The sequence below is a fragment of the Xenopus tropicalis genome, chromosome 9, assembly GCF_000004195.4.
Source record: "Xenopus tropicalis strain Nigerian chromosome 9, UCB_Xtro_10.0, whole genome shotgun sequence".
In the NCBI taxonomy this organism is placed as follows: domain Eukaryota; kingdom Metazoa; phylum Chordata; class Amphibia; order Anura; family Pipidae; genus Xenopus; species Xenopus tropicalis.
This window is the reverse complement of record NC_030685.2, coordinates 49385993-49409883: the sequence shown is the minus strand read 5'-3', so window position 1 is coordinate 49409883 and position 23891 is coordinate 49385993. Positions and strand designations below refer to the sequence as shown.

Below are 23891 nucleotides of genomic sequence, written 5' to 3'. Positions count from 1 at the left end.
TATTCATTCCTATAGGATTTTAGAAGTGTATTTATTTTTAACTTTTACCCATTAAAAATATGCATGTAAAATCCCATAGAAATGAATAGAACATGGGTGAGTTTTTATATATTAAGCTCTAAACTCACATTTTGATAAATCGACTCCTAACAGTACATTTCTTGTATGCTAAAAGACAATTAATATATGACATTTATGACCTTTCAGCTACTGTGAAAAGCACATTCCAGCATGACAAAACAAGCAGTTAGAAAAGCCTGGAAACAGCCAGACTAGATATTATGAGCTAGAAGTAAGGAAACGTCTACCTGTATCAAGGTTCAAATTGCTTACATACATGAGGAATTGAGTGACATGATAAAATGGAGTCATTAAAACCGGACCAGCTTTGATAATTAGAGTATTCAGGTACAGGTATAGGACCTGTTATTCAGAATGCTCGGGACCAAGGGTATTCCGGATAAGGGGTCTTTCCGTAATTTGGGTCTCCATACCTTAAGTCTACTAAAAAACACAACAGGATTGTTTTGCAATCAATAAGGATTATTTATATATTAGCTGGGATCAAGTACAAGGTACTGTTTTATTATTGCAGAGAAAAAGGAAATCAGTTTTAAAATTCTGAATTATTTGATTAAAATGGAGTCTATGGGAGACGGGCTTTCCATAATTCAGAGCTTTCTGGATAACGGGTTTCTGGATAAGGGGTCCGATACCTGTAGTACTGATGCCCCATGTAGTCTGCATGTTAGTAGCCACCCAGCATCCATTTTCAACCCAAATGGAGTTACAGTGACCAAAGTGGGATTGTAGATCAGCACAATCTCCTAAACTTTCAAGGAACTTTCCATTAAAGTTCCTGTCCTCATAAAGAATGTTCCATGGAGATAAAAATTATATTTATTAGCAGTTATCTTTAAATTAGATTAAGGATGATGAAGGCAATGCTGCAAAACATAGAAAAATCTTATATTAATGCAACTTCTTTATACTGAGTGTGATACAGTTAATATCTTGCATACTGAATTTCTTTGTCTATAAGAACATTAAAACACATTTTTAATGCAAGATATATTTTAGTATTAGTATTAACATTATGCAGTAACATTACAGTTTAAGTAAGTATTAAGTGCTACAGGTTACTGTGGGTTACACTGCATTATAAGTTCTAGTTCCCAGGCCAGGTGCTATGACAGTGCTTCAAAAGGTAGTTTTGAGCTTAGTTCTGAAGAGGGAGGATTCTCTCCGGAGGAACTCAGGGATGGCATTCCAGATATAAGGAGCAGCAAGACAGAAGGGTCTGAGACAAGAAACAGCAGTAGTAGTGGGGGGGGTGAAACCAAGCTATGGTTGCCACCTTTTGCGGTGACTAACGTTGGGCAGGAGCGGTGGCGTGTGACATCACTGGGTGGAACAGTGCATTATGTGGGTGGGAATATGACATGGGAATCGATGAATGTATGGAGACACAGGAATGTATGGAGACACAAAAGAAGGGATGTAGTAAGGTGCAGATGTAAAAAAAATGGAAGCCATTTTAAAGGAGAAGGAAAGGTAAAAACTAAGTAAGCTTTATCAGAAAGGTCTATGTAAATACAGCCATAAGTACTCACAGAAATGCTGCACTGACTTCTGTGTCAAAAGATTTGTTGTGTCTGTTTTCCTCTGCCAGAGACATGCAGCTCTCTCCCCCTCCTGCTCCCCCCTCCCTCAAGAATGCTAAGAACTCTCTCCCCCCCTTAGGAATGTGGATCTGAGCCAATCAGCAGGAGTCTTAGTCTTACACACTGAGCATGTACACCAGTCTTGGTCTTGGTGTGCGAGACATTATGGGAACTTTCTTCACACAGAGAAGTGACCTTTGGCTTTGACTGTTAAATGTAAAGTTACCTGCAGACTGTTAAACTGGAAAACCCTGTCACTTATATTGCTATAGTATTTTCTTATGTTGTTGTAACACAGGCAGCATACAGTGACACAATGCTGGAACTGCTCCTACAGTCTGCCTGAGGTATAAACAGGTGAACAATGTGGGTGCTTACAGTCTGAGCCTGAGGTGTGAACAATGCAGGGATTAAAAGGTGGGAACTGTACAGCCAGTTAATTTCAGTACTGTTACTGTAACTGAGGGCCGGTTAATCTCAGTACTCATACCATTTAAAACTTACACAAAAGTAAGCAGTCAATGCAGCCAGACTGGTGGGGAGTCCACCAGTAGGACAGCCCTGAGGTAGACCAAGGGGCATATTTATTATGCTGTGTTAAAAACGGTGAGTAAATTTGCCACACATCGGCAGGCTTCACTGTGTTTTACACGTTTTTTCTAGTAAAATCTGGCGTTCGGGCAGGGATCTTCTCCGTTTATTTTACACAGCCGTATTTTTGGCGAATTGGTTTTACACAGCATAATAAATATTCCCCCAAGTCTCTTTGCTATGAAAGATACTGGGAACTAGGTTTTACAGCTCAGTGCCTCCACCTAGTGGGGACTGAGGAGTACATATCAAGGGAATTCCACTAGGAAAAATAAACACACAGTTTTTAGCAACAAAGATCTTTATTTATATACAAATAAAGAAGAGGGACATGTCTATCTCTCTAGCAGATAACATACTGACAGTCTACCTACCACATAGTAGGCACATGAACAACAGCTGTCCTCACAGGGATGACCTTCTCACAGGGATGACCTTTTCGAAGGGCCTCAGCAGGGCCGGAACTAGGGGTAGGCAGAAGAGGCAGCTGCCTAGGGTGCAACGATTGAGGGGCGCCAGGCAGGAGCCTCTCCTCCCTACCCCTAGTGCTACTTTGTCATTGCCACCGCCGCTTGTCATTAGCGGCGGAGGCAATGACTGATCTAATTGCCACGCCCCCCTGCACCTCCTCCTGTGCTTTGGCACGCATGCGCCGTTCAGGGGGGGCGTGGAGGTGGGCGGAGTTGGCTAGGGCGCCCAGTCGGCTTGGCCCGCCCCTGGACCTCAGGGTGGCAGCTATCAAACCTCAAGAGGGAATTAGAAGAAGTTGAAAGAGCTGAAATGAATTAAAGTAGCTAGATGCAGAGAATGTAATGAAACTATGGCAGTGCAGGAGAGCGCTAAGACCCCAGACAAGATACTGAGTTGAGAAAGTAATAAAGCTTTCTAATATGCAGACCTTTTAAGCAGGACTAGCAGAGGAGAGCAGCAGAAAAATTGGGAGATGTAGCTCACCAGTCTGTTGTGATAAGCCCCACTGAGCTGGAATGCAATAAGGAGTGTGTCTTTGGTGTAACCACTTGGAATTACTTAGGGGAAAGCTGAATCGGATAGTCAGCTGGCCAGGGTCACGCACAATAAATCAGATTAACAGACACCAAACATCCAAATAAATATACGAGTTAAATACTGATTCAGTAACAAGACTTGCTAGAAACACACACACCTCAGATTAACCTGTCAGCTCAGACAATGCGCTAAGAGCAGACATAGCTAGTTATCACCTCCCCAATCAGCCAGCAGCAGTTTGTAACTTAACCCCACCATTGCTGGCAGAAACCTGACAGTAACAAACCTTGGGTTTCCAGAGAGGTCATTTCCAGGAAGTCTAGAGAAATCAGTGACACGGGGGAGGTGAGGCGTTTATTCAATTCATCATCATTAAAATGTTCTATAAACTTGTGTTATAATGCATCCGAACCATTCTATATAAAAAAAATTATGTATGTAACACCACCACATGTGACAACCACATTCTCTGGGCTTCCTGGAAAACACCTTCCACCAACCAAGAAAGAAGTTCGCAAAAAGAGGGGTGCATTTTTATGGAGTGCCGTTTGTCCCAAGTACATTTTGTCTAAAAATACATTCCCCAGCACACAGAATGAATGTGTGGCCATATACACTGGTAAAAAATATACAAAAGACATATTTCCGAGAACAAAATCAATTTTGTGCAAAGAAGAATATAATTATATTCACTCCATTCTGTAAACTTTAACAAGCATTCTTTCTCACAAATGTATAACATTCATACGGCAGAACCAGTTATTTACAGAATGAATTATGTAAAACAAAACTTTGATAAAATATATTATGGTGTAACTGACTAGCATATTCCAAGCTAGATTTTCATGACAAAATACTGTATTTTTCGCCGTATAAGACGCACTTTTTCTTCCCCAAAACCGGGGGGGAAAAGTTGGTGCGTCTTATACGGCGAACTGTCTTCCTCTCTGTGCTGCGGCTCTCTGCAGCATCCTCGCTTTTATTAGGTTGCGCCCGTGCGTACTGACGTCACACGCACAGGGCGCAACCTTATAAAAGCACAGAAGCAGCTGGGAGCCGCGGCACAGAGAGGAAGACATCATGGGACCCGGAGGCCGCTGGGGGTAGGTTAGGGGGGAAATGGAAGGTGCTTGGGGGCCCTGGGGGAAGCTGAAGAATGCTGGGGGTGCCGTGAGGGAGCTGGAGGATGCTTGGAGGCCCTGGGGGACGCTGAAGGATACTTGGGGGGCCCTGAGGGAAGCTGAAGGATACTTGGGGGGGCCCTGGGGGAAGCTGAATGATACTTGGGGGGGCCTGGGGGAAGCTGAAGGATACTTGGGGGGGCCCTGGGGGAAGCTGAAGGATACTTGGGGGGGCCCTGGGGGAAGCTGAAGGATACTTGGGGGGGCCCTGGGGGAAGCTGAAGGATACTTGGGGGGGGCCCTGGGGGAAGCTGAAGGATACTTGGGGGGCCCTGGGGGAAGCTGAAGGATACTTGGGGGGGCTCTGGGGGAAGCTGAAGGATACTTGGGGGGGCCTGGGGGAAGCTGAAGGATACTTGGGGGGGCGTCTGGGGGAAGCTGAAGGATGCTTGGGGGGGGCCCTGGGGGAAGCCTCCTTATGTGCGAGCCCAGAGACAATTAACTTTATACAGTTGATATAAAATATTTTACTACAGTATTTGGTTCAGAATCTTTTTTTTCTAGATTTTCCTCCTTTAAAATTGGGTGCGTCTTTCCGGTCTATTCCAGAGCGTCTTATAGGGCGAAAAATACGGTAGATGATTGTGACAGAAAGAAAGATTTTATAGCACAGAATTCATTCTATCAACAAAATAAAAAATTGATAAAATATCCATTCTGTGAAACAACACTGTCAGTCAAATTACTGAACCATTAAGAAGCAAGTATATTCATTATCCAATAACATGCAGGTTTTAATTGCTGTTACTGTAAGTAGAAGACAGGGTTCTGTGTTGGGTCGACTTTTATTTAACTTGTTCATTAATGACTTAGGGAAAGGAATTGTAAGCAATGTATCAGTGTTTGCAGATGACACAAAACTTTGCATCAGAATTAATCTGAGCAGCTAAGTGGCAGATTATCCACAATTTAATGTGGATAAAGGTAAGGTCATACACCACATTATGCAATACCCTTAATGGGACTGCACTAGGCAAATCCATAATGGAGATGGACCTGGGAGTCCTTGTAGATAATAAACTTGGCTGTAGCAAGCAATGCCAGGCAGCAGCTGCAAGGGCAAACAAGGTAAGGGGTATAGATTCGCAGGAGGAGGGGGTTATTTTTCTGCTTTACAGAGTGCTGGTAAGGCCCCATCTCCAATATGCTGTGCAGTTTTGGTCTCCAGTGCTCAAAAAGGACATTATTGAAGAAGATCTCAGTTATGAAGAAAGACTGGCCAAGTTGGGTCTGTTTACACTGGAGTAGAGGCGCTTAAGGGGTGATATGCTACCTATGTATAAGTATGAGAGGGGATAATTCTAATTAGAGAAAAGGAGGTTCCGTTTAAATTCGGAAAGGATTTTTAACAGTGAGAGCTGTGAACTTGTGGAATTCTCTCCCTGAATCAGTCGTACTGGCTGATACATTATATAACTTTAAGAAGGAGTTGGATGGCTTTTTAGCAAGTGAGGGAATACAGGTTTATGGGTAGAGATGTAGCGAACTGTTCGCCGGCGAACTAATTCGCACGAAAATCGGGTGTTCGCAAGTTCGCAAGTTCGCAATTTTGGGTTCGCCTTAGCTGGAGCCAAATTTTTACCTCTCACCCCAGAGCCAGCAGATACATGGCAGCCAATCAGGCAGCTCTCCCTCCTGGACCACACCCGGACCACTCCCTTCCATGTATAAACCGAAGCCCAGCAGCCATTTTACATTCTGCCTGTGTGTGCTTGATGAGTTAGCATAGGGAGAGAGCTGTGCAGGGGTTTGAGGGACAGTTTAGGTAGCTTTGCTGACTAGTAATCTACGTTCTACTGCTCTGTATGTAGCTGCTGGGGACAGCTGTCCTGCTGATCTCATCTGCTGTAACCCAATACGTTACACATAGTAGTGACATTGCATTGCAATAAAATCACCTGAGCGACGATTTTCTACTGTGGCGTTTTGTCTTTGCATGTGAACCGGCTGTAACCTTTACACAACTTGATTGGCATGTAGACGCCGGACATTTTAAAGCAGTTTATTACACAAGTTTAGAAATGTAGTGTGATTTGTGCCCTTTACAGCACAAAACGCAACGCTGTGTCAACAACGTATTTTTCAGAGAAATTTTTGCTCTTGATCCCCCTCCTGCATGTCACTGTCTAGGTCGTGGCACCCTTTAAACAACTTTAAAATCAGTTTTCTGGCCAGAAATGGCTTTTCTAGGTTTTAAAGTTCGCCTTCTCATTGAAGTCTATGGGGTTCGCAAAGTTCGCAAAAGTTCGCACTTTTTGGCAGAAGTTCACGAACGGTTTCGCGAACTTTTTTTGTGAGGTTCGCTACATCTCTATTTATGGGAGATAGCTCTTAGTACAAGAGAGTTGATCCAGGGACAAGTCCAATTGCCATCTTGGAGTCAGGAAGGATTTTTTTCTAGAGAGGATTTAGAAGGGTTTTTGCCTTCCTTTGGATCAACAAGCAGTTAGCCAGGTTAAATAAATATAGGCATATAAGGTTAATACAATCTAACTTACTATGTTACTATGTAATGAATGAATGAATCCCAGATAAATCCCTAATAAAAGATCTTAGATTCTTCACAAGAGGCTGGAGGAAAAAGGCAAGGAAAACTGACGCCTGCTCACACATGTTCCTTATTCACCATGGGCTGGTCTGGGGATCCTCCAGCCTCTTGTAAATCTTAGGCAAGATATAAAAAGTGGGAATTAATGGATTAGATACTTTAAAGAAATGCGACCTCTTTCTGATATATGATTCCTTCTCAAATGCTGTATAATTCTATCCAGCTGTCTCTTACATACTTCAACTGGATCTGATGGCAGTTTTCTGTACAGTTTGCTATTCAACGATTGTCACAAGTATTCCCTCATGTACTGATCTTCAAAAGGACATGATTACTGTCCCTTCTAGATTGGTTAATTGCTGTAGAGCCAGTTTCTCTTTCCTTGTCAAATATTATCCCACTGGCTTTAAATTCAATTGTATAACCCCAAACATCATCAAGTTGAAAAAAAAAATAGTGACACAATGTTGGAATGTAAGTGGATTTCTGTTTAAAACACATATTACGGATATTATGGATTATGGAAATGGAGTGCCTATGTTGCCTTGCTCAGCCTGCTTCCATGAATACAGCACTACCAAATGCAGGCACTGTGCCCACAGGTGCTCATGCTGAGGAAGGGTGCCGACTTTTTCTGAAATATGCAACAGTTATTATTTATGCCTAGTGTTCCCGGTTCACTGAATTCAGGCTGAGGTAAGGTTCAACTGAATTCAGGGTCCATACTCCAAAAACATACAGAAGAATTAACTGAATCCTAACAAATCGACACCTGTGTGTGAATGTCTTAGGGCCAATACTGTAGATTTCAAGCTTCATTAAACAGTTCATTGTAAAAATGAAACTGGGTAAAATGTATAGACTGCGCGAAATAAAAAAATATTTGCAATATAAGTTCGTTAGGCAAAAATGTAATCTATAAAAGCTGAAGTGGACTATATTGAAAACATTTTTTCTGTTTTACCCAGTTTTATTTTTACACTGAACTGCTCCTTTAAAGCATGGACTAATGTGAATGATGTAAAATCTTTGGACTGCAGAATATGACAGCACTATAGAATTAAAGGATCATCATCATCATCATAATAAAAGGTGGAATTTATTGACTTTAGTCTCTATGTTACAATATTGTTTAGTTTGCAGTCGTAAAAAGGGGTTTAAAGTAATTTGATCCTGCAATTCAAGGTGTTTAAAAAAAAATGGCATCACTTACCTTGTTATGGTTGGCATTTCAAAAGGGCAGATGGATATGAAGATTAAGTTTTATCTTTATAACTCAGTACTTTAAGATCTTACCACTGAGTTCAGTAATTCATTAGAAATTTGATGCAAGCTAGCATTCAGGTTCTTCAAAAAACATCTTTTAATTCATTTTTTAAGGATGAAGCGCATACTTCTCTGCATTTGTATTTTAGGCATTCTAACACAGGTTGGGGCATACTTAAAGGTCCAGTACAATGGGTAAGTAAGCACAATACTACTACATGAATTTTCCCATGCTATACAGTAGTTTATGAATAACTTATCACTGTATTTTGTGGCAGTAAAAAAAGGTATTAAGGGATTTAAATAAGTTACATCAGAAATTGTATTTTTAATGCAGACATTGAGTTGGCTGGGTAGACAAAAATATTTCAAACTATAATGCTCCAAGTTTGTTCTTTGATTGCTAAATAATTAGTGTCTCTAAATGTTCTCATCCTGCCTCTAGCATTGCTTTTTTTAAAGTATGTCTGAACTGGTCAGACTGTTACACGAGTAATGATCTGTGTTATATGTTTATGCCTACAGTTAAAGGAACAGTAACACCAAAAAATTGGTAAAAGTTGTGTGTTTACTTCAGAAAGTCTACTATAATTTATATAAATAAGCTGCTATGTAGCCATGGAGGCAGCCATTCAAAGGAGAAAAGGCACAGGCACTTAGCAGTTAACAGATAAAACACTATTGTATTCTACAGAACTTATCTGTTATCTGCTATGTAACCTGTGCCTTTTCTCCTTTTTTCCAGCTTTAATGGCTGCCCCCGTGGCTACACAGCAGCTTATTATATAAATTATAGTAGTGTTACTGTAGCAAACACACCAGTTTTACCAGTGCAGGGCAACAGTGCATTATATTTTTATTACTTTAAAGCTCTTTCATTTTTTGGTGTTACTGTTCCTTTAAGAATCAAAAATATAAACTTTTGCACACTTCACATACAGTATGTTGAAATCTACACAACAGGCAAAATAGTGATAATAGTTAAGAAAAAATTCTTTATTGGGGATCCATTGCCAGAAATAGTTTTCTTATTATTCACAGCCTTTTCCTCTTCTCATAAGTTTAGTTCTGCTATTTTGCACATATTTATGAAAAACCACAAATCAAGTGAAAAGTCATGAAAAAAGCAGTTGCTTAGGAATTTTCTCATCAAATATTTTATTTAGCAATAGAACTAATTCTGCTAAGTCTTTGCAAAACAGTTGCAGAGAAGACCTTTAATATGTCTGTTTAACCAGTTCTAAAGGCCTGTATAATTAATGGTAGACTGAATAGAAAATTGAATAACATTGTAAGTGAACATGTAGGTGAAAAGAAATAAATACCTCTATTGTTACCTCTTACTATTAATGAAAGGAATGAAAGCAAAGTACACAGTAACCCTTTCAACACTTTATACACTTTGCCCCTTGCTTCCAGCTTCTCCCTGTTACTGTGTTCCATTATTTGCTTCAAGAATTTCAATTCTTAGAATCAATTAGGGTTATATGAATACAGATTACATTTTTCTGACTTAAAGTACATATATTCAAATGCCATAAAAACAACAGAACTGCAGACTATTTCACTTGTATGTAAGTAGTTGTGTACAAACTACAAATCAAACCCCTGACCCTTCTTTAAACTGTAAGCAGATAAAAACAAATTGGGTCTTTTTAATTAATAAATGTTACAATGTACTTATTATAGTATCAATGTAGCACAGGAGGTATTGATATTAGCGGCCAGAGGTGGAAATTAAATGAATGAAAGAATGAAGCTAGGTTAGATCTCCCTCAACATTTAAATATGCAGGGAATCATAAAGGTTATTTCAGTATTCTAAGAGTCATCTTTTGTCAGTTGCCGTTTTATTGACACATGTTGGAAAGCAGGGTGAAAACAGTATTCAGTGCAGAAGTGGCATAAGATATATAGGTGGACCAGATAATCCCTTTAACTTGAGATGCACAAAATATCCTAAAGGGCAACTTTGATTTCAAAAAATTCTACAATACACATCACATAAAAGTCTAAAATATTGCATGACTAGAAATGTTGTATTTTATATATGGCACTTATTGTATCAGCCCAGAGGTTTAACAGCCCTATAACAGTAAAAATGTATGCCTTTAAAGTTGTTGAAAGCATCTGCCCTTCTTTGATCTTGTTAGGCCATCCTTTGTCTGCCAGTGGCACTGCACATGCTCAGTTATATCTGTCATAGTAGTTGATACTACAGGGCCGATTATTAATGTAATGCAGAATACATTGGTTCCTATGCTACCATGTAAAGTAATTTACTTACTTATCGGCACTGTACCATTAATTATACATTGTATATATACACTGTAAGTCAGCCAATAAGTAGAGATAACTGACAGCAGCCCAGACTATGTGCTGTAAATCAGCAGCGGTGTACAGAATCATTATTGGAAGACCAGATCTTTACTGCTAAAGGGCTACATAGCCATGGACTGGTACTGAAGGCTAAAACATTTGGTATAACATATCTAGGTAGTAACAAAGTAACAATGATAGCAAATCATACTGAAAAAAATAAACATAATATTGCCTACATGTTAAAATCACAGGTATAATTACAAACATTTAGTGATAAACTAGGGTTACCTTTAGCTTTATTTTTTCAGAGATCAGGTTTTGAAGCTCACCCTGAAAACAACAGATGACTGTGAGCACATGCAAAATATCTGCAAACAACTCCAGGCAAGTAATAATCGTTTTAATACTTACCATTTTGCATTCTGTCTTATAATGTCTTTTTTCTAGAAACATAGATCGGGGTTTAGGGTTTGGGCCCCAACTCATTATTATTAACAGCCCCTGAAGAGGAAGGTTTGCCATTTAAAATGGTAAACAAGAATGTTTTTTCAAACAATAAAAAGTTCACCAGGTTGGTTACCCCAAGTGTAGGTTACCAAAGCTGTGTATTAAAGGAGAAGGAAAGGCTAAGTCACTTGGGGGTGCCAAAATGTTAGGCACCCCGGGCTGGTGCCCCTGTACGGAGAGAACAGCACCAGCCCGGGGTAGCAGCGAGCGCTTCCTACTTCCTATTCGCTTGCGCGCGCATGCGCAGTAGAGTGAAAAGCCGAACTTAAACAAGAAAGTCGGCTTTTTACTCTACTGCGCATGCACTGGCCCACGGATTTCGCCGGCAGAAGAAAAAGGAAGAAGGGAGCGCTCACTACAAGTACCCTGGGCTGGTGCTTTTTTCTCCTAACAGGGGCACCAGCCCAGAGTACAAGGTAAGCGATCTAAGTCACTAACATTTTGGCACCCCCAAGTGACTTAGCCTTTCCTTCTCCTTTAAGGCCTTGGGAAGCCATGTGTAGTACAGGTGTCCACTTTAGCAAAAGATAATGCAGTGTGATTGATGAATGTTAATTGAATATGAATTACTTTAACCCATATCAATTGGGTTTAGCAAAGATAAACTGTATGCAAAGTACAAAGACTGACAAACATTGTAACAACTAAAATATACACAATTATACAAATTAATATGCAATTTACTAATTTAAGTGTGAACTCAATGAACCCAAGATCTAAAGCAACAAAATACACACAGTTTACATATACAGAATCCATAATTTAATGTAATGTATTATTTTAATATTTTTTATATAGCTTGATCTATGGAAGCCAAGCAGAATAGAAGATATTCAACCTGGGAAAGAAATGCATGTTCGAATACCTTTTCCACTTCTTCAAAAATTCAAAGAGAACCTTCATCAATATTCTATTCCATTCGAGTATGTCCTAATATAGTTTATACACATTTCACATTATGAAGGCTCTCTTGTAGTATGATTGCATTCCTAAGCTAAAAAGGTTAATTTAATACTCATTATATTTATGTATACATGATATATCAACATTACAGTTTGATTTCAAAAACATGTTCAAAATAACATAATTAAGCTACACAGGAACAGGTTGGAAAGAAGGCAGATTGACTAAAAGGCACAGAGGCATGGTCTTAGTTAGAGGGCTACTATGCCTTCAAATTGTGCCACAATAAAAGGAAAAATGAATGCATACTAGCCTTTTAAGATTTTCAATAGTCAGTCAGTAGGGTTGAGTTTCTGGTTCAGCATATGTTCAGATGCTTAGATTATGACACCCACTCCAGGTTTCTCTTATAGGATCTATAGCAGAGGTGATTCCTTATCCCTCCATGACTCTTATTCTTAATATTTTAGCTTACTGGGGTTCATCCGATTAAGATACAAGCAGTATGAGAGTTCCTCCATGATCTTGGGTTAAATACCTTTCAATCATACATTAACATTATTTTGAGATGTCAAATCTTGTAAATCTATACACTATGGGGTAGATTTATCAAAACACGAGTTCTAGTCTCGAATGGGAAAAATTCGGATTGGAAATGAAAATTTCTGAAAATAGCAAATATCACGAAAATGCTTCCAAAAAAATTGTATTAGTCACGATAATATCGCATTGGCGATCCAATTTTTTTCGCGCTAATCATATGAAAAAGTCGTGCAAGCACCAAAAAAGTTGTGCAAGTGTCGAAAAAGTCACGCAAGGTACGAAAAAGTCACAGGAAATACGATTGAACCGATCGAGCGAACGCTCGGAGCGTTCGGGAATAAGTAAATGTTCCCCACAGTTTCCATTCTAGAATGCAAATCACTATCCTGTTTGAAGCAAAACTGTATATTCCAGCACCAGCACTGTCATCTTTTAGTTAAAGTGTTCTAGGGACAGAAGGGGCCAGGTAGCCAGCTGAGCCATATGGGTGATGTGCCCTGCCAACAAGTAAGATTTTGCATCAATGAAATAAAATAATACCATTTGCAAACATTGGCATGCACCTGATCCTCCCTGGTATTCTAAAACTCTAAAACCCTCATCTACCCACACAACACTCACTCTCTGCAGCACCTTTCCATTTTGGGGTCCCCTTACCACTAGGCTACTGACTGCAGTACCCCGTGTACCCCCTGATAGTGGCTCTGCTAAAGCACATAATTGCATTTACTCATAAGTGTGAGCTAAAAGATTACATCATTTGGAAACTGAATACCACTTGCATTCTATACAACAAAACATGCCAACAGTGACAAAGTTGCAGAATATTTGAGAGTAAAAATTTCACTTTGCATGAAGCCTAAAAGAATAGGTGAAAAAACAAGTCAACATTCTTGGATTTTCTTATATTGTTTTATTTCCAGAGTCATGATAAAAGATGTACAAAAACTTATAGACAGCAGCAATGTGGGTGACTACAGAAGACAGAAAAAAATATTGGCTGAATTTGATTATACCACATATCACCCCATGGATGAGGTATGTATATCTATCAATGTATCTATCTATAAATTCTAATTCTGCATATGTCAGTGTGAATCATTTTTATTGCCCTAAGTGCTATATATAATGAGCACTTAATGAGTTTTGACTCAAGACTTAATTAAGTGCTAGTGATATTACATATTAACAGTGATTATTTTGTCAATGAGATCTAAAAAACTTCATAATCCACAAAGAAAAAACAGATGTCACTGTGATCTCACACACAGGTTATTTCTTATTATTAATATGTCCAAAACCCTAGTCGTAACAAAAAACACTTGCTAAACAACTACAAAAAGTGCTAGACGTGTGTCCAACTGCAATGTATACTTATATGATGTTAAATTCACTGTAAAAACCCAGATTAGGAATAAAGTGACATTTACAGCAACAAAAAACAAGACATGTTAGGTGTCATTTAAAAAATGCAGGGCATGGTGAAAAAAGCATGCATGTTTTTTGCACACGTGCCCTTTCCTGCACATTTCTGAAGTTTACAGTTCGCTGCCCTCCAAAATGATGTGCCCCATGAATGTTTCACTGCTTGAGTTCTGCAAGCACTGTATTCATGAGACATGGGTGGGGTGGCATGTCTTGTCATTCAGATGTACAAGTTAGAAAGCACTGGCTGGCAAAACTTGCACCCGCTGGCATTGCTCTCTGCACCTAGTGCCTGATTTCCAGTCTAGTGCTAGGTGCAGAGTGAAGCTAAATTGTGGTGAGTGGCGAGGCATGGACTTGCGGTGAATTTCAGAGGATTGTTGTGAGAAATGGCCGCAAAATACTGCCACGGGAAAAAAAATTTTTTTGCTGCACGTGTCAATTTTTTATATGTGCATAATTTTTTGTGTTTTGCAAATTTTGTCAATTAATCTAAACCTAAACACAAGTGTTTTTCTAAGGGACACCTTTATGTTTATCACTACAGCAAGTATTATTCCCCTTTGTTATTTATAAATCTTAATTAACGAAATCACAAAAAGGGGGGTTGTGGGAGCACTCCAAATAAATAAAATATACAAGTACACTGGAAGTGTGACTGATCTGTCCAAATTAGCTACAAGCATACAAAAGAGAGATGGGGATTGATCAATGCACATTTCCTGGTCCCCTGTTTCGTAAGTAATTTAGTATCTATGCTACTAAGAGTATTTATTTACAAAATTATGATCATAAAATTTGTAAGCCCCCATACCACGTTAAGGTAAACCCCATATGGTGGTCCTAACTATTTACCTCTAGTCATTAGTGATGAGTGAATCTTTTTGCCAGGCATGGATTTGCTCACACTACTGGTCATATTTTTCAAATGCTGGGACTTCTATGCATGGTAGCATCCCTTGGTATTAGTGTCTAATGAGCTGGGCATTGGTTTAAGTCACAGGGTGAAGTCCACCCGCCTGCCTTTAGCTTTATAGAGAGATTGCCAAGACCACATCATTGGTTCTACAGGCTTAATCCTCCCCCTCCTGTGGCTTGTAAACGAGAAGACTGTCCATTGACCAACACCCATTTTTTAAAGGCCAAAGCATACAAAAAAGAAGGGGGTTGATCAATGCACTAATTATAAATGCATTAATTAATGAATGCCTTGAAATCAAAAAGGCAAAATAACATGTTTGATTTGTTTTATAGATTTATCAGTGGATGGATCAAGTTAAAGAGGCATATAGTGACCTGGTTTCTATGCATTACCTAGGATCAACATATGAGCTAAGGCCTATTTACTATTTCAAAGTAAGTGTATGAACTGAACAGGAACATTATAATTGAGGTTTTTTTTTAAATACAGGTATAGGACCCATTATCTAGAATGCTCGGGACCAAGGGTATTCCGGATAAGGGGTCTTTCCGTAATTTGGATCTCCATACCTTAAGTCTACTAAAAAATGAATAAAACATTCATTAAACCCAATAGGATTGCTTTGCATCCAATAAGGATTATTTATATCTTAGCTGGGATCAAGTACAAGGTACTGTTTTATTATTACAGACAAAAAGGAAATCAGTTTTAATGGGTTTCCGGATAAGGGATCCCATACCTGTATGTAACTATTACATATAAACAGACTGTCTAAATTATTCATTTCAATCAAGTTTGCAAGTTATGGCATTTGCTAAATTTTATAGTACTGCACTTATATAAGTAGGAATATGCTAAATTAAGATATTGCTACAAGAATGAAAACTTATTTTGGTAATGCACAGCCATTTGGTTAATAAGGAAGTAAAAGGATTAGGAGATTACCTGGCAGAATGAGTGCTTCTTCAAAAATAATAGGCAAGCTTAGAGTATGTTTTTTACATGCTGTTTGGGATTATTTAGGTGACAAAAGAGTTGATTCACTAAAGGTCGATAAAATGTTTGTTATTTATAGCGTGTGTTAAAAATGATATTGTGTCTAATTTTTCATGAATTAACGAACGATTCACTAAAAGGATACTTGCGTTAATTTACGTGCGATGCTGTTTGCGTTATTTTAGTCGTAAAGACTAATTTCGTGGGCTATTTGACGGAACGCGCACTAATCAACACACCGCATACAAATAGTCTCCAGGTGCGAAAAAACACACACCATATTAGCCATACACGCCATTACTTTCGGAAAATTACTGTACTGAAAATTACCATTTCCCTTCAAACTGGCGGCTGCATCACTCTAGGGCCAACACATACTTCAATAAATAACACTGCAAAGTCCATATTGTGTTGCCAAAAGCTCATTAACTGTACTTTTCTATAATTACCGCCTGCCCCAAGTAGGTGTTAATTTTCGCACAGAATGCGATATTGAGCGCGTCTAAGTGTTTGTGAATCATGCATTAGTGTTATTTTGGCGCACAAATTAACGCATGTGGTAGTGCGTAAATTAATGCACGCTATATGCAACTTAACGCATGCGTTAATACTTTAGCGAATCGTGCGTTTTTTTCTCGCCAATTTTAACACAAAAAAGCGTGCGATAAAACTTATCGACCTTTAGTGAATCAACCCTAATGTCACCACCTCAAGTGTATCTAAGGCAGGAGAGAATTTTAATAAAACTCCTCCAATAAAGTGTGGAGGGGCATCAATAAGAGATGAGGCTATATGCCCATAGTGAGATTCTATACCAACAGATATTAATTTAGTAATTTAATTTGAAAAGACATCCATTAAAGGAGAAGGAAAGTCATTTTGGCATTTTACTGCCAATAGATTCGCCACATTAGTGCCTACAATGCTATATTTATTCAGCAGAAAGCTTTACTAGTAAAGAGCCCCAGAAGCTTCCTCTGATAGCAGCTGCCATTTTAGCTTGGTCTTGGTAGCTTCCTGCTGCAGTTATAGCCGTCGGAAGCTCAAATCACACATTCCTAAGGGAGGGGGAGTTCCAGTTTCAGGAACTCTGGTACATTTATGGCTTATGTGATGTCACAGCACTGCGACAATTTTATTGTGACCACCATTCCTTAAGTGGCAGATTTTTTTTACATTTGTGAAAAAAAAATGCAACAAATGCAACTGTGACAAAACTTGTGTGACTTTTCATCTTGAATGCTAGCTTATAAAGTGTGCACACTGGAAAGAATCACATTGTTCCATTCATTTTCAATGAGCCTAAAAAAAACTCTAATGTTTTAATAACTGGGAAAATAAATACATTTCTCATTGCATTTTATTGAATCTTGCCAGGCTATTCTTGTTTCTTAAGAATATTCTGGATTATATTCAAATTCACATTTTTCACTGCTTTTTTTCTTGTATTGTGAAAAAAACGCAAACTTGAAGTTTAATAAATCGCCCCCATGAGTGTATTTAAATGTATTTAAACATTAAATAAACCTAACAGGATTGTTTTGCCTTCAATAAGAATTAATTATATCTTAGTTAGGATTATTTCTACAAAGAGAAAAGAAAATCTTTTTTTTAAAGTTTAAATATTATATTAATATGAAGTCTATGGGGGATGGCATGTCCTTTAATTTTTTCACAGATTGGCTGGCCTTCTGACAAACAGAAGAAGATCATTTGGATGGACTGTGGGATACATGCTCGTGAATGGATTGCCGTTGCCTATTGCCAATGGTTTGTTAAAGAGGTATAGAAATTTTTTTTTGCAGTTGCAATTATGTGCCCTGTAGTAATATAGAATATTTTGTTTAGTACACTGCAATGTACTAAAGCTTTTATATGTCTTTTATTCAGATTCTTGAAACTCACAAGACAAATCCTTTGCTCCAGAAAGTACTCCATAACATAGACTTCTATATTGTACCTGTCCTAAATATTGATGGATTTGTTTATTCCTGGAATGTGGTAAGGAGGAAAATAATGAAAAACACCCTAACAAATAATGTTATTATTTTCTCTGAGAGGTTTATATTAATGGAAAATTAGCTGTGTGCACTGGTGTCAACAAATATGACATGGTATATGTATGCAGATAAGCATGCAGGAGACCACACTGTACACAGTTCCAAGCATATCAGCACAGAAAGAAATCAGAGCATGTCAGATAGATGGTAATTTGAGGCAGGACCTACAGAGCTGCGAATGGAAAATAGTTTTTGCCAGAAAGATGACAAAGCAGTAATAAGGCAGAAAAAAAAGACCAGGATCTAATCTCTAATTATAGCATACGTTAAAATCCAGGTCTGGAAAGCAAACTTTCCAATGTTATAGAGTGAATTCAGTACACACCTGCTATATGCACACATATGTACACTAAGGGGTATATTTATCATGCTGTGTAAAAAGTGGAGTGAAGCATTACCGGTGTGTTGTCCAGGGCAACCAATCAGCAATTAGATTACAACAGTTAGAAAACCAAAGCAAAGCATCTGATTGGTTGCTATAAGCAACATCACCGGTAATGTTTTACTCCACTTTTTACACAACATGATAAATATACCCCTTACTGATAAAACAAAGGTACTTACAAAGGAACAATCACCCCAATCTGTAGATTTGGGCAAAATGAAACGAAAAGTACCAAAAATGGCATAACATTAAAATAAATGCGAAATACATCATCAACAAATACCTTAGAATGTTACTAAATTGTAATGTTACTAATGCATTAGCCAATAATAATGCAGAGTAGTATCAAGAGTTAAAGTTATCCATGCACATGTTTTGATATGTGTCTATATGAAGAGGATGTATCATGTGGTGAGTTAGGGAAAGTAAGATAGCACACCTTTACTTGCATAGGATTCCATGGAAACCACCCATGCACTTACTGCTCCTTTAAGTAGGCAAAGTTACAAAGTATCTTTTCCAGAGCATGTAGAGATCACTTATTAAATCTGTGTTGATATCTTATTAGTGAAGAATGTTGCACAGTGATTTACTGCACTCAACACAAAGTCCATGTAAGCAAACATTGCAATGCTATGTTACACGAAAACCTTTAATTGTCCATCAGTAACGTTTGTACATAATTATGTTAACTACAAACATAAATGGCTTAACTTATATTACTTAACCAGGTAATTCTATTGTGTATTTTTTTACAAAAATATAGAATCGTCTTTGGCGAAAATCGCGGTCTCCTCATAACAATGGATCCTGCTACGGGGTGGACCTTAATCGAAATTTTAATTCAAAATGGGGCAGTAAGTGACCTTGTAATGGACAAAGGCATCAATTAAGTGTGGACAAAGGGGATGATTTCTAAAAAGAAGTGCTTTATAACAGTAGTTCTAACTTCTAGTAGCCTGTCCAATGTAAATTGTTGGGCTGCAACTAACAATGGCACTTGCTAGTAAATGAGTCATAATGTGCAAACATTTAAAAGTTCACCATATGTTTTTATCTGCAAAATAGCATATCCCATAGACCTCTAGTCATTGTACACCCTCCACTACTTGGTGCAAGCAATGTAGCAAAATTGGTGCAAATAATTTTTGTTTAGTCAGTTATGTCTGTTATCAGTGTGGGTGTCACTCAGTGGCTTTCTCTTACATCCATACACACACTTGGGGGCTGATTTACTAAGACACGATTTCGAATCCGAATTGGAAAAATTCCGATTGGAAACGAACATTTTGCGACTTTTTCGTATTTTTTGCGTTTTTTTCGGCGTCTTTACGATTTTTGTGTAAAAACGCGAGTTTTTCGTAGCCATTACGAAAGTTGCGTAAAGTCGCGATTTTTTCGTAGCGTTAACACTTGCGTGCAAAGTCGCGCCTTTTTCGTAGCGTTAAAACTTAAAAGCGTGACGTTTCGCGCAAAATTTTTAACGCTACGAAAAAATTGCGACTTTGCGCAACTTTCGTAAAGATGCCGAAAAACTCGTGTCATTACCGATCATTACGAAAAAAACGCAATCGGACGCATTCGGCCCGTTCGTGGGTTAGTAAATGTGCCCCTTGGAGTCTTCAGTTTGAAGTAAATAAACACAACCAGTTCTGTGACTTGGTTGTGACTGAATGCTTTAAAGACCTATATTTTTTTTTTATTAAGTGCTTTCAGTTTAATCCTTCCTTTAACATAGTTTTAAAAAGTATACATATTGTAGGAGAATGACCAAAGAAATGTGTCTGTAGGTGAGTTTTCCCTTTGAGTTCTCCACAGTGTGAGATGTATGCTTCAAGGAAGATGTTGCCAAACAGAGAATGTTTTCTCTGTATAAAGGATTTTGCTGTCTGGCCCTGGAAGCTATAGGGTTCTGAAAGGTACAGCAGGCCAGATAATCCATTACAGTAGTCCAGTTTACATTCTGGAGCTCACTGTCCACAGAAAGACTGTCCTGTGGAAAGGTATTTAATTGCAGTGTGAATGTGTATAAGGTCTCTCTGAGCAAAGCACAGGCCAGGAAGGCTACCTGTGTAACTCCCAGAGGGTGCCTTTGTCCAAGCATCTGAGGGACTGATTTTCTGAGGAACTGGAAAAAGCCTGGAGGCTGAGCAATTCCCCCAAATGAGTATCCTGAGAACAGGGTGACCCCAAATATTTGTGTGTTTTTACTGGTAGTCCACAAGAGACCCAGCGTAGTGAGCGAACTCATTAAATGTTTAAAGGTAGCACCAATTGGGCAGGAGTTATTTTTATGATTTCTGTTTTTCATTCTGAAATGGTCACCCCTGTGTTTAAATAAACTGCCTTAATTTCAAGAAAGTGAATGTTGTGGATCTTGCAAGCTTACAATGTATAAAAACAAGAGCATAATGTTTTGATTAAAACATTGTTGAAAGAATTTATCTTTGTCTAGGCAGTAGCTCAACCATCTGAGCTATGTCTGAGTTACATCTCTTAAATCTTCATTTGATTTCCTTAAGTACATTCCTTTCTTTTATGTATTTTTAGATATATAGTTGCATCTTTCACATTTAGGTATTGGCGCATCTAACAATTGTAGAGATGAAACATACTGCGGAACTGGACCTGCATCTGAACCAGAAGTTAATGCTGTATCTAAGCTGCTGGGGAGTCTTAAATCTGATGTTTTGTGTTTCCTAACAATTCATTCCTATGGTCAACTTCTTCTTCTGCCCTATGGTTATACAAAGGATCCTTCTATAAATCATGAAGAGATGGTAAGATTGTCTGTCAATTAACTGTGTACCTGTTTTAGCTAGGGAACGCATTTGTTGCTTTTAATCACCTACATCCTTATCATCTAGCTAACGTGGCAGGAAAAAAAATTCTAATACATGAACCAACACAATGTAGCAAAAGTGAAAAGGTGGTCTTTTGTCAGGCAGAAAGATAGATAGATAGATTGGCAGAACATAAATGCATAAAATAGAAAATTTCAAAATGTTCTTCAAACTCTAATTTTACAGATAAATGTTGCTCAGAAGGCTGCTGCAAAACTCCAAGAGAAGCATGGCACCGAGTACAGAGTTGGATCTACATCACACTTACTATGTAAGCATTTTATTAACTACAACACTAGCTATGTAAGCATTTCCTTCAATGCATTTGATGTGAGAAAATACATCCATTGACTCCAATGCATGTGGCGTGAGAAAAAACAAGGTGAATAAATGCCCATTGTCTCCAATGCATCTGGCCTGAGACAAAATACATAAAAAAAAGTTCATTGGCTCCAATGCAGTTTGCGGAATTTTTGCAAAACGTTAAAGTAAAGTTAATAGAGAAAAACAATGACAAGAAAAAAAAAGATAGCTCAGAAGATGCTGTATATGTGCAGAAAGGTTCACAGAATGGCATACAAACCTACATATATTGGAAAATACATAACCATTCAGTACTTTTTTATTTAATTAACAGATAGCAATTCTGGGTCATCTCGAGACTGGGCCACAGATCTAGGAATTAATTTTTCCTATACATTTGAGCTGAGAGACACTGGTGCACATGGATTTATACTTCCTGCGAATCAGATCAGACCTACTTGTGAAGAAACCATGGCTGGAGTAATGACCATTGTTGAACATGTTGATGCAAAGTTCTTTAACAGTGCTATAAGCATTTTCTCTTCCAATCTTGTGAGTCTGTCTCTCATCATTGGTCTTTATTATGCAATATTTTAATACCAGAGTGGTTTAGATGGTATAAATGTAGTTATGCATTCGTTCGACTGGATAAATGAGAAGCATCCATCTATTTACCCGTGTTGCCTTTTATTGTGTTGTTTTCTTTTATTATTAAACATTAAACCGAGTGTAACTTATTAATGATAGCAAACATTACAGTTCTGTCACAATTTTCTTCACATTACCAAGTAAAGCATATGTTTGTCATGCACTTTAGGGTTTATTACTTGATTTTATGTTGTGTTCAGTTATTATCTTTTATTTATATAGACCTAGCATCTATATAGAGGTTGTTGATCATTCACATTAGTATATATTAGCTTACAGTCTATGGCTCTGCTCGCATGCACACACACTATGGCCCAGTTTTATTAGCAGCCAAAAGATTATGGGGTGAAAGTGACACATTTAGTGCTAAGCGAATGTTCAGTAGTTTTCCCTGCAAGGTTAAAATATACAATTTTTAAACTGTAAGTTGTAAATTAAAAAAAAATATGAATACTCTGTAAACTAATCTCTCTGCAGTTTAGATGACCCTAAGGCATATGCCCTTTGCATAATGCAATCTTATATTTTTTTTAAAGGATTTAGCCTACAAAAAGATCTTATGCACTAACAATTTAATAAAAGCATAATGCATCTATGTGTACATGTACCTGTCAGCATTACACCTATTGATCTGTGTTGTTGCCTACAAAACTGAATCTTCATTTCTATCTCTACTAGGATGGGACACTTACCTGGCCATTGGGTGATAGTCATCCTGCCACCATTGAGAACGTTTGCTTATTATTTGCTTTGCTGACTCAAATTATAGCTAAAACAAAAGGAATGCACACTGTAGATGACAGAGACAACAAACTTCTTTGAGAATAAGAATATTTCATGTAAAACTGAGATAAAGGTTAATGGTACTTTGAAAGATTGCAGTGTTATATGCCATTACAAAGATTACTGTTAGCTGCTTATACAGCAATCTGTGATAGCAGCAGAGTCTGATAACAAGAACTCTTTTACCCTAACTATTCAGAAAAAGAACAATATTTATGACCAAGAACAATAAACTTTATAGGGTTATCAATGTATTTAACAGAGGTTGTGCTGAAGAAACTACACTTGTGTCCTAAAGGAGAAGGAAAGGTATACTCACTGGGGGGTGCCAGTGATTGTAATCAGTTACCTAAAACCCTGGGTTGGTGCCCCTGGCAGCAGAAAACTGCACCAGCTCGGGGGTACCTGCATGTGAGTGATCCTCTTCCTTCTGTCTTCTTTCTCATGCGCAGTTGAGCGAAAAGCTGGCTTTTTTGTTAAAGTATGTCTTTTCATTCCTCTGAGCATGCACAAGAGGTGCAAATGCAGAAGAAGGTAGAGGATCACTCACGCACATGTACCCCAGGCCAAGGTAAGGCCCAGCCAGGCCAGGTAAGTTATTGAAATCACTGCGGGGTTCCCACCAGGCTTAATTAAGTAATAGCAGATCTTGTATCCCCAGAGCAAGTTTGGTTCATTCCGGGTAGGGAGGCGAGAGATAACACCAACAGATTATTTAGCATTATGCATTATTGCAAAAGACAATCCATCCCTGTCATGCTTCTATCTTAAACATAAACATTAACGTAACCAACTAAAACATTTAGAAGTGCTCCTAGGTGACACTACCCCTACCGACTTAGACAGATTTAAATATTGCCAAATTAGGCCTTTTATACAAGCAACCTTTCCACCCCATAAGGCAAGACCAGAGCTAACAGACATAGAACAAATCTGGGCACGTGATAGAGCCCCCTAAAGGGCAATCTCTCTTCTCTACAAACAGATCCTGGGT

The 23891-nt window shown here is 38.3% G+C and overlaps 1 protein-coding gene across 2 annotated transcripts; it reads left to right on the top strand.

The window, feature by feature from the left end:
* The first annotated feature begins 8292 nt into the window (after positions 1–8292).
* cpo.1 (carboxypeptidase O gene 1) lies at positions 8293–22277 on the top strand. 2 transcript variants are annotated; one of them, XM_031892508.1, is made up of 11 exons: positions 8293–8453; positions 10888–10963; positions 11885–12009; positions 13456–13570; positions 15212–15313; positions 17554–17658; positions 17766–17876; positions 19087–19177; positions 20898–21100; positions 21350–21434; positions 21801–22277. In XM_031892508.1, the coding sequence occupies exons 1-11, from the start codon at positions 8374–8376 to the stop codon at positions 22061–22063; spliced, it is 1356 nt and encodes a 451-aa protein (XP_031748368.1). In that variant the 5' UTR covers positions 8293–8373; the 3' UTR covers positions 22064–22277.
* The last annotated feature ends 1614 nt before the right edge of the window (positions 22278–23891 follow it).